This window comes from Durio zibethinus, chromosome 2 (assembly GCF_047325235.1).
Source record: "Durio zibethinus cultivar Kanyao isolate XHJ-2024 chromosome 2, ASM4732523v1, whole genome shotgun sequence".
Lineage (NCBI taxonomy): Eukaryota > Viridiplantae > Streptophyta > Magnoliopsida > Malvales > Malvaceae > Durio > Durio zibethinus.
The window spans coordinates 13,156,772-13,169,268 of NC_143163.1; the positions used below are offsets into that span (position 1 = coordinate 13,156,772).

At 30.9% G+C, this 12,497-nt stretch overlaps 1 protein-coding gene across 2 annotated transcripts; it reads right to left on the reverse strand.

Moving 5' to 3' along the window:
- Positions 1–2,269: 2,269 nt before the first annotated feature.
- Positions 2,270–8,656, reverse strand: LOC111309313 (putative serine/threonine-protein kinase At1g54610). Of its 2 annotated transcripts, XM_022908372.2 has the most exons (8): positions 7,705–8,656; positions 6,831–7,115; positions 6,327–6,644; positions 5,394–5,621; positions 4,908–5,008; positions 4,415–4,529; positions 3,255–3,728; positions 2,270–2,842 (listed from the first exon to the last, which is right to left on the reverse strand). In XM_022908372.2, exons 1-8 carry the CDS (start codon positions 8,155–8,157, stop codon positions 2,627–2,629), a joined length of 2,190 nt encoding a protein of 729 aa, XP_022764107.2. In that variant the 5' UTR covers positions 8,158–8,656; the 3' UTR covers positions 2,270–2,626. The 2 variants fall into 2 exon arrangements, with proteins under 2 accessions (XP_022764107.2, XP_022764110.2); XM_022908375.2 differs by lacking the exon at positions 5,394–5,621.
- Between the last annotated feature and the right edge of the window lie 3,841 nt (positions 8,657–12,497).

Below are 12,497 nucleotides of genomic sequence, written 5' to 3' on the forward strand. Positions count from 1 at the left end.
AAAAAAACTAAAAAAAGTGCATGTGTGTACACTTGATAGCAAGTGAGTTTTAAAATAAAATCAAAATAAAAAATTTTGAATTTAATTGAAAAGAAAAGGAAGAAGTAGAAAAAAGTCCAAAAAAATTAATGAGTCATACCCAAAAATATTTAAAATTATACATTTTTAAATTATTGAATATAATAAAAAGGAAAAAGATAACAATAATTGAGAGGAAAAATAAAAATAAAAAATTAACAAAAAATAAAAGAATGTGAGCCCCATAAAATTTTAAAAACAAAAGAAAAACTAAAAAATAAAAATAAAAAATAAAACCAAGTCGTGAATCCCACACCAAAAAGAGTAACAAACAAAAAATGTGAGCTCCGCACTTTTAAATTAAAAAAAAAAAAAAAAAAAAAAAAAAAAAAAACAAGCGGATGTCACTAATTAAAAATCTAAACTAAAAAAACCGGAAAAAAAATTAAAGTATGGGTCTCACACTTTTAAAAAAAGTTAAAAAAAAATTGTTCACACCTTTTAAAAATTAAAAAAGAAAGGGGGCCCCGCAATAAGAAGTCAAAAATTAAAAATTAAAAATTAAGGGGTTATCATGTGATAAGTCATCAAACTGATTCATGATAGGGATTTCTCATTTTTCAATTAATCCAAAGAAGTATATCTATAATTTTCTTATTAAAATGATATATTTATCTAATCAAAATAAAAATTTATATAAAAATATATCATTTATAAATATGTATTGCATATAAAATTTTAACAGATTTTGTAATTAATTTTAATTATAATTAATTAATTATATTATAATAATAATAAGTGACATGCTCACTTAATCTAGCATGCAAAAACCGTATTCACTTGCAAGCTCACTGTATCTTCTTTCATTTTAACTTTTATGTTCAAAGGTTGTAACCTGAGCTTTGTTTATTTTACTCCCAATATGCAGTCCAAACCAAATCAACTTTGTCCGATCATATAAAAAAAAATATGCACGTGCTTCACAAAAAGGACAAACAGGAGAGACCCTCACCTTCCTCTTCCACATATTATGATTAGTGGCCACTGCATTATGACATGTTCTTCACATGAAGTTCCTTATTTAGTAGGGGCTGGTAGCTTTCTTATGTCTTTCCATAATGCCTCGTCCACAGAAGATGATGATGATGAATTTTTTTAAAATTTTCCTTGGAACTGCATCTTTTATACATGATAATATCCTGTTTTCACAGAATACCTGCCATCCTAATTATTGCTAGGCCAAACTAGTTTATCCTCACCTTCCTGTTGGCAAATAGAGATATTTTGAATGGTCTGACAACCATTGTCTGTCAAGAGCCCTTTTATTTCATCCAATTTCCAAGTCCCAGACTCTTAATTTGTCCATAATTTCCGTGACTTTTTGTGGCAGCATATCCCTAATCCTGTCATCGAATTAATTAATAGAATTAATGGAAGGCCATAGTTAAGTTAAAAGGGGTCCTAGACGGTGACCCGTAAGAACTTTTTTACGGTTACCCAAGAATTCTTTGCTCAGATATCCCGAGCCCTGACCATCTGAATTTAAAACTCAAGATTTTCAAAGTTTAAATTATATAACTAATGCAAGCTATATTATCATAGATTGCAGCGAAACAGAGTGATCCTTTTCTTAACCTTTTTTACTCAAAAAACTTTTTTTTTCTTCTCATGGAAGTGAAATTTGTAATTTAAAACTAGAAATATGCCAGGGTTTTCTGTTATATTCCATCAACATAGACCATCCACAACTTAGTTTAGGCTCCTTTAATCGGAATGGGAAATATCCTATCCACCAATGAAAGTTTTCATTACTTTTAATTTAATATATGTTTAAATAATTTTTAATTAATCTTATATTTAATACAAAATCATTAAATTTCAACCATAAATTTATTTACGAATACATTATTCACCTTTAAATATAATAATAAAAATTTTCATTGATTTTGAAATAGCATAGAGGAATTTTTTTTTCCAATTAAAATTAAATTCCATCTACAATTTGGTATAGAGATCCTCTTTCTAAGTAGTAGAACTTTCCACAATTTTATTTCAAAGTGAAAAATACATTTTCACCTAAATCTATTATTGATATTTATTAATTAAAAATCGAATATGAAAATAAATAAAAATTAATTTAAACAAAAATGTATTATTTAACTTCAGATAAAATAGTAAAATTTACAAAGATGATCCTTTTCCTTTCGCAGCTAGGGAAAGATATCGACATGATAAGGTAAACCTATGAAACTGAATCAAATTCAAATCTGAAATCAAATAACTTTATAATCAATCTGATGGCAAGATAACAGTGTTTTTATCCACATTTATATCATTTCTGAATATTCTTATTCTATGAAATAAGATATGATGACAACTGACAAGAATAGTTTCAAAATTGTAATCCTTCTAATTGATTGTATTATTGATGTAAGTACTAACCACCTACAAAGACAGAGCTAATATCGTATGAAATTCACATTTATACCTTACCAAATCAAAGGAAATTAAATGATTGGCTCACTATACATAATAGATCCTGATATCACTCTGGGTATCAGGCTAGATGATTTTTCCAGCTGCACCACAAGAGAGAAAAAAAAAAATTCTATCCAGCTCCGCGAGCAGAGACAAGCAATGAATTTTCTGTCACCTGCTTCCCTTGAGCTTGTAGTTTCCCAAGTTTTGTCTTGTCAAGTCTTGCTCTTCGAGCAAATTCTTGGATCTTACGGTCATGCTCTTTAAGCATCTGATCAACATTGTCCGATGGAGCAAGTAATGGACCAGAGACATAAATTTTGTTTTCCTTGGCACCACGACCATGCTGGAGAATAGTATTTATAAGAATGCAGGTTTTACAATTGATGATGATAAGTTAAACAAAAGCCAGGTTTTAGAAGAGATGCATGCAAGGCATGAATGCTAAAAGGGAAATAAAATCATGTGGACAACATAAATATTGAAGCCTAAAGGGGAAGCTAAACCTATTGATTTGAAAGGCAAAAATACAATTGAGAAAAGGGGAAAAATCGGCAACCGTGATTAAAAATGAATTCAAGAAAACTTATAAAATAAAAAAGAATTTTAAAAAACTTAAGGAACCATTGATTCAACAGTGGCTTATACCAAAATAAGTAATGTGGTCAATGATAAATGTTGGTTATAAATGCTTGACCAATTTGTAACTGTGACCTCCGTATAAACTTTAAAATAAAAAATAATGTCAAGAAACTTACCAGACTTGATTCCTTAACGTAGTCTCTTCCACTTCCTGTCTGTGGGGATTCTGCAGTCTTCAGCATATGGCATCTGACATCCAGTTTTCCTGTAGACTCTAATTCATTAAATGATCTGTGAGACATGCCTGCTTGGTTTAATGCTTCAAGAGTCAAAGGTCCAGGTTTCTCTCTGTGATCTTCAGAAGCCACAGTTCTAGAAGCTACTAAACCAGATAACTTCGATAAGTTAGCTCTGGATGAGACCATAGGAGGATCATTGTGTTCCTTCTCAGACTTCCCATATAAATTGGCGTAAACCAATGGACCTGAATGTGAAATTTTGTTTCTATTGTACTCTAAGAAATCTCTACTTTCTTCTTTCGCAGCACATGTGTGTCTAGGGTGATCAATCAAAAAACCAGAAAAGGCATCTGCTTTACGAGAGTTGAACATCTGACTCCTGCTCTTCAAATTAGGATGAGGTTGTCTTCTCTGTAATTAGAAAGGGAATATCGTCAACTATAGAGAATCAAGGGGCAAAGGCACCGAGGGAAGAAAATAAGAAACAACAGCTCTATGGTGTTGCATATAACAACAGCTCTATGGTGCTACAAAGGTTAATGTGGCACATTTCGAAGGAGAACCACAAAAAACCAAATTTACAACCATATAAACACATAGATGAAAGAAAAGGATGAATTTAAAAATCCAATCACATTTGGTCCCAAAAGAATTCTGTTAGTGCATATATCTAGTGAAGAAATGCATATTAAAAAAGCTATAATTTCTTTCATCTGTCCATGTTAGATTGCCCATGACCCATTTTGGCATGTAACTCTGTAAGCTGCATTTCTCCACCATGACAAATACACACTTGATACCATAAAGAAAGACAATCTATCTTCATTTTGCAAATCTCTGTACAACATCAGAGTGTACTGACAAACATAAAAGAGATGCTCAACTTTGATGCTCAACTTTCTTCCTCCTATCCTTACTGAAAAGCACAAAAGTGACTACAGACAAGGTTTACATTCTTAAGAAATTTTTAATCAATATCTCAAATTTGAAAGGAAAATTCAGAAAACAATGTCATCTAGTAGCTTATGACTAGCATTTGAATTAATAGCTATCAGATTCTTTTTCTTTGAAAAAAAAAAGAAAAGGAAAAACCTTACCTGCATTGATGCAGCCAGCTCAGTATTAGAATTGAATGTCGGTATTGCAAGTGGTTCCTTCTGTCCCCTCCTTTCCAAATCTACCCTTGAACCCCTGTTCCCAACTGCTCTTTGCCTAGGGCAATATAAGATGAGGTTAATCTTATGAAGCAGATGCCAACAACTTTGTGGTCTGTTAGTAGAGTGCTAGAATCTTAGTTCTAGTGACCAAGGTTCAATCCCTGGCAACCTTAAGTACAACAGAAATTATGAAGACATTTTAATAGGAAGAAGTGAAGTTCATATGACGCACACATTTCAACTTCAAAGATTTTGGTACATTTCACCACCAATCAGGATTCAATCATTCATTTGCAATTAACAACATTAGAATTGTAGCAGATAACAACACAGGTACCTAACTAGATAATAAGACAGACAATTAATTTATACCAAAATAAAATATACACCATGATGATTTTTGAAGTTGATAAGAACCAATTTTAAGATGTACCTTCTAGCTTCTTCATCCCGCAACTTAGCATCAATCTCTTTGCTAGGAGGATATTTGGGTAAACTTGAAGGATCACATGCAAGAGGCTGTGTTGTAAAGAACTGACAAAAAAAGCAGAGAAAAAAAGAATCAGTGAAAATTGATAACAGCTAATAAGACCACAAAATTCCAGGTGAACAGGATACCTTAAGTTATCCATGGGCAGTTAAAGAATTGATGACTCAACAACAGCTAAAAACAAGTTAATTTGGTTAAAGGACCATTTTCATGGTTGCAACACAACCATCTTAGTTCTGCTCAGAAAACTATCTTGAAAGTTAGAAAAAATGTTTTAACTCCAGTATTTAGAAAGAGGTCAGTAAACTGATCCTGAATTGACTAGGCATTATTACATCCATGCAAAAAAAAAAAAAAAAAAGGAAAGCACGCAGCAATCCTCATTAATATATAAATGCATTGGTGATGATTGATCATATTTGTACATACCTCACTCTTCAGAGCAAAAGCTGCAGTTCTTCGATGAACAGGATCAATCGAAAGCAAGGTCTCCATGAGACTAACAACAGGAGAAGGAAAGTCTTTAAATGTTTCAACAATGCATCGTTTATATGGGTGTAGAGGCTTGAACACTGTTGAATGGGGTAATTTTGCTCTTCTCCAGTATTCTTCAGATGGTGAGCCACATAGCTTAAAAATCTTATGTAATTGTTCAACCTATTATGTATATAAAATTTAATTCATATCTTCCATTTACTAAAACTTAAAAAAAAAAAAAAGCACCTACCAATAGAATGCCAACTTTGAGAATATTAATCGGCATACGGATAGGAGATAATTTCAACTAAAGAGAAATTTGGATTTACAAACTATATTGCGTCATGATGGAAGAATGGTAAGCAAGCACACTAGAAAAACATGTCTCATTCCAAAAAATATAGAACAAATCCACTTATTAAAACATATCCGAACTGCCTTTTTCCTTGCAAACCTCAGCTTCAGCACCTTTACAATGGTGTAAACATAAAGATTACCAGTTAAGTCTAATCAAGTTCAATGTAAGGACAAATTAATAAAACAAGATAAATTATTAGGACACAATCAAAGTCTAAGAGAGATACCATGTGAATGTTCTTTATTCACATGAGATTCAAACTCCAAGAAAACCTCAGCATAAGTATAAAAAGCATAAATTGCACAAAATTTCAGTAAAAATCACTGCTCAAAGGCAAAATCAGTATTTCATCAGATCATCTAGCAATTTCCATATTATTTCTTTTTATCATCACAATCCTGAGTTAAGAATCGGAAGTTGAGGTCATTTTTCTTCTCAAATATTCTCTTAGAATAACAACTATCATTCTATTAGTAGTAAAGAACCAAGTCAGCTACTCATTAAAATTAGGCTCTTGAACCAGGTACCTCTGTTTTCCCAGGCAAAATAGGTTTTCCAGAATATAGCTCCCCAAGTATGCAACCAGTACTCCATAAATCTATTGCAACCCCATAATGTGAAGCTCCTAACAAAAGTTCTGGCGGTCGATACCAAAGAGTCACTACACGGCTGGTCATTGGAGCACTATCGTGATGATCAAAATGACATGCCAATCCAAAATCTGCAATCTTTAGGATTCCATTACTGTCAATGAGAAGGTTTGAACCCTTTATGTCACGATGAAGAACACCATTGCTGTGACAATGATCAAGGCCACTTAGAAGTTGCTGCATGTAGCATTTAATCTGACCAAAAATGGAAAGAAAGTTATAACTAAACAAACACTAAACCCATGAAGATGAATCCTAATAAATGGCAAACTAAAGGTGTGTAGGTGACTGCTGCACCCAGGTTGCGTCTGGATACAGCTCTATTAAGAGACAATGTTGGATAGCAGTCCGAGATAACTATAAAAACCACTATAATATTACCTGAGGCTCTGAAAACTTGATCCCACGAAGTGATGCGAGTCCCACAAGATCGTGTTCCATATATTCAAAAACAAGGTATAAACTGCATGACATTGGGGATGTGATCAAGCCCTCCAGTTTAATAACATTTGGATGATCAAGTCTTCGTAAAAGAATAATCTCCCTTGACATAAACTTCACACTCTCAGGATCATGATTATCAAACCGCACTTTTTTCAGAGCCACAAGTTTATTATGAATAACGTCACGAGCCTTATACACACTACTATAAGTTCCCTGGCCAATCTGCAAGAACGAAATACTATCATGCAAAATCCAAATGAAGGAACGTGAGAATATTAACATGGAAAACAGAATTCATATAGATTCATGATAGGATGAGTTTGCGTCAAACTAAATCACCACAGACACTACTATAGAATACAAGATCTTCAAAGATGTGTGATTAGGTTACCTACAAAAAGGGTAAACTAATAGACTAGATCTTTTCATTATTTCACCAAAAAAAAAAAGATCTTTGCTTGTCAGAACCAATTACTCTGGTTATATAAAGATTGAAGTTGTTGATGTCCCAAATTAGTGTACTTGTCTGCAGATGAGGGCTATGTATATTTGGAAAATTAGGGAAATTAAAAATATAGAATAAATATACAAAAACTGTTCAATCATAAAAGGTCCAAGTGACAGTGAAACTGATGTAAGTTTAATTATTCAACTAGGCAAACTAATGAGCAAATATAAAGCATAATTCTCTTAACAAAATCATCTTCCAGAGTTGTAGTGAAATCATTAGCTTAGCAGTATATGGTGACCATCGATTAAGCTTCAAAATAGATGTGATAGAGGACTAATTAAGCTAAGCAAAAGAACCTACTTTATCCAACTTCTCAAAGGTATTGGCACGTCGCGGTACCCATCCCTGGATAGCTTCACCTGCCACGGCTACAAGCCAAGAAGGCCACCCTGCTGCAACCTGCTCTCCCTCTATGCTATTCAGTACCCTTCCTGAACCAGGATGATGACCAGCAATTGTAACCTCACAGTTTTCTACCTTATTTTTCTCAATCACCTCAAACTTATCAATGATCCTCTTCTTCTCAACCTGATCATTATAACAAAAACGATTGGAGCCACTTGTTTTCTTATCGACTAACAAGACCTTCACGTCAGCACCATCATATTTATCCTTTGATCGAACAACCTCCTGTCTTCTTGATGAATTAGCTCGTGCGACAAGATTATCCAATGACCCTTTTTGCGTCAGCCTCTCTTTGTGGTTCTCACGGCTATCTTCAACCGCCGCAGACTTAGAACTCATGCAACCCATGTTTGTATATATACAGAGTTAAAATCACCAACAACAAATAACCTCCTTCAACAACCTTAATTCACCATCTAAAAATTAATACTACCAAGCTAGCTAACTCTATCCTTTCTTATCAATCTTGCCAAAGAATTCGAAAATTCTCTATATCCAATCCATCAAGTAGCCAAAGTTGAAAAATTTGGGCAACACGATCGATAGAAAATCCAAGCTCTAGCTTTAAATCCTTTTGAACAATTCAAAGTCACCCCCCATGACCCAAGTTTTCAAAATTAGAGTACGCTACAAAACCTCAGAAATATATGAAAATAACTCCAACCCAGGAAACAATCAAAACCCAGAAATATTTCAGAAGATTACAACAGTGGAAACAAATTCGTAGTACCTGGAAATCTGATAAGGTTGAAATAGAGAAACAGAGAGAAAGACAAAGAAAAAAAAAGAAATTTGATTAATCGCCTAGGATGTGGGTCTCTTTGATTTTTGACAAACGCGTACACTTAAATATGTATGCATATAATATAATATATATATATATATATTATGAAATTCTTGGAAACTGGATAGTACTATAAATAATTATATATAGAAATAAAAATATAGAACAGAGACGGCTTTTGCCGGCTCTGGCTCAGTCAACAGAAACCAATCTCTCTTTTTCTTTCTATTTCTTAAACTGAAGCAATTTCCTTTTTTTTTTTTTTTCCTTTGGGTGTTTTTTTAATGTAAAAAAAATGAATGAGAGAGATACTGGAAACAGTTTAAAAGCGGCTTTTGGATTGGAAAAAGAGGAAAGAAGAGTTGTTTTTTTCTTGAAGTGGGTTTGTTTGGTTGTTTGAATGTTACATTTAACGCGTTACGATATTGACAACTATATTTTTATGTCTGGTTTTAATCGCTTAGGGCCAATTTATTCACATTACTTACAATATTTTGTGGCCAGACCCGAGACATTACTTATAATTAATTAATAATACTCAAAAATAGTTTTGACCATCCAAAATCCTACTGCCGTGATGCTTTTAAATTCTTTTTTTTGAGGTAATTAATAAGGGCGATAACAGTTAGATTGAAATAAATTTTTATTTATTTTAAATGTGATCTAATTTATTATTATAATTTAAAATTTAATTTAATTTAATTTTTTTATTTTTTTAAATTCAATTCTAATTTAATCTGATATTATATAAATTATATTCGATTTGAAATTAATAAATATTATCTTTGAATATAAATATAAAATTAAAAATTATATATATCAAATCAAATCGAATTTACTTAAAACTTAATCTCGACCTAATTTTAATTTTTTTTTATTATTCGATATGATTTAATTGGATTTTAAAAAAAAAACTAATGCAAGAAAATTAAGTTGGGTTGGAACCCACCTGAAGTTAGTTGGCTGCCAACCCTTGTAGTTAAGAGCTTTTTTTTTTTTTTACCAATTTTTTCTTTTTATTTTCTTTCTTTTTTAACCTTACTAAAAAGAATAATCAAAAGTTTCGAATGTAAATTACACCTAATAATTTTAAATATAATATGATAATATAATAATAAAATAATATAATCATATAAAAAAATATAATTTAAAATTTTAACAAAATTCATAAATATGTTTGATAAAAATCAAAAAATATATTTAGTATTTAACATATAACACAAATTATAATATAATAATTTTTATATTTTATACATATTTAATACGAAACAAATATAATATCAATGTACAAATTATTAGATCTAAGTCAATGCTTCAATATTAATATTATTAGTTATCATATCAATAAAACCAAAGTTTCAATGTTTCAATTATCCATTACTAATTGTTAAAGAATTAGTTATTCATTAGATAAGCTTAAAGTATACCTACAAGTTTCAAATGTTGAAAAATATATAATAATTTGAAACACAATTTAGCAATATAAAAATAATAAAAAAATATAAAAGCGATGCGTTTTAAAATTTTAACAAAATCATATATAAATTTAATAAATATTAAAAATTATTTTTATATTTTATATGTTAATATGAATTATAATATGATCATTTTTATATTTTAAACTTGTTTGATTCAAAACAAATATGACATAAAGATATAAATTATTAAATCTAAATAAAAGCTCCAATGTGTCGCAGTATTTGCACTCATTAACTGCTGAACTTAGCGATATTAGTTTTCATCCTCTTATGACCAATAAAACTAAAGTTGGTATGTTTTAATTATCCATTAAAAAATTACTAATCATTAAAGAATTAGTTGTTCCTTAGATAAGCGCAAAGTATGATTTCATTTTAATATTTATCCTTTTTATTCTTGTACTAAATTAGATGGTATAGATTGACGATCACCCATATGCCCAAATCATGGATGTGTATTATTTGCATGAAATGTAATATTTGAATGTGAATTTATATATATATATATATATATATATATATATATATAACTTGATAGTTGATACCAGAAGGCAAAAAATTATGAAAAAAATATATTGCCAATCTGCCATGCATAATAGGATGATTGGGTTGGGTCCATCCTATTTCACTTGATCTATCATGCTCCAATAAACGTAAGTTGGTGCAAACCCACTAGTCCACACCAAATACCAAGCCCAAAAAAGAAAAAGCAAAGTAAAGCTATTTTCATTATTTATTTTATTATTTAAGATTAAATTTTCATCCAATTTTTTTAGGACGTGGATTTTTATAAAGTTAAAGTTTCATTTTCAACACTTACAAATTTTTCTTTTCCGATTTCCCTTAGGTTTCGATTTCTTATATATAAAAAAAATTAAATTTGTCATTATGTTACAAAATAATATTAAATTTTTATTATTATATTTAAATTTCATTGATTTTTTTCAAGATTACATAAAATTGATATAAATTTATCACTTGCACTATGAAATATTTCACTTTCATTATTATCTAAGTAAAAATCAATAAAATTGCAAAATTCAATAAAATTGAAATATCATAACAAAATGAATATTGAGTCATAATATGATATTATTTTTTGTAATGTTGATGCTCGTTCTGGCTACTGACATGTTCTCGTGCGCAACAGCGCCGCTTGCAAGCGTGTAACGGTATGTGCAAGCAGTGTAGCGCAGTACGCAGGCAACAACGCAGCATGCTTGTAGTGTCGCCCAGGTACGGCAGGAGTAGTATTATGATTCACACCTAACACCTGTGAGCAATGTGTATATCTGCCTCGCCTATTGAGTTTGAGACGATTACATCTTCCTTTACTCAAAGACCCTCAACTACGTATCAATAATACATTTAGAGTGATTCCAATATTAAATGTCAAAGTTCATATTAACTTATAAAATATTATTTATTTTAATTTATTAAATTTTATTATTTATCTTATAAATGATGTTTTATAATTTGAAAATAATAAAATATTTATATACTTAAATTATATTTTAATGCATAAATGATATGAGATACATGACTTCTCTTTGGAGATTGTGACTTGCTGACAATACAGCGCAGCAACACCACATGCTTGTAGCAAAGCACAGGAGCAGTGCGGAGCGACATGCTTGCGATGCAGCACACAAGTAGTGTTGTGCAATGTGCAAGCATTGTAGTATAGTGTACAGGTTCTGCAGAACGAATTTAAAAGTAATTCAGAACAAATAGCTAAGCTGCGTTACTACGTGGAGAACAATGGAATTAACCTCGAAATTAAAACTGAGTTTACTCTATTTTTGGAACGTAGTGGAGAGAATGGCCTGTGGCCTAGATGAAGGTTGTTAAGAAATCTTCTTTACCTTTACTTAAAACACAAGTGCTTTCTATTTCCTTTTGAATGGGTGGCACATTTCTAAGTGTGTTGTCATGTGACTAGCTATATATTACTGCTTATGACCTAGAACATTTTCTAGGACAGGTTTTGATTCCTCATAAATTCCCTTTTAACACTATCCATATTTTACATGACTTTGCATATTGCTACCATTTTCCATAATTTATCCTTCCCGCAAGTAACTGCTTTTTAAATAGAGTTCAAGATGATTTATTTGAGATCTTTTGGCAAAATTGACAATCTCTCGATTTTAGAATTCTCTCTTGCAATTTTCTTTATATTTTTCTCTGGTTTTCTTTCCACCAACGCATCCAGTCACCTTTCACTCCTTTCACTACAAGAAATAATACTATTATTGATGAATTTTTTTTAGCGATTTTCTGTCATCCAAAGTCCGACGAAAAATTCGCAATCAATGATAATTTTATATTGCTGAAACCGATTTCGTCACTAATACTTTTATTTTTAGTAAAGGAAAATTTCATCATTAATTCGATAAATTCGTCGTTAAAAATAATTTTCAATA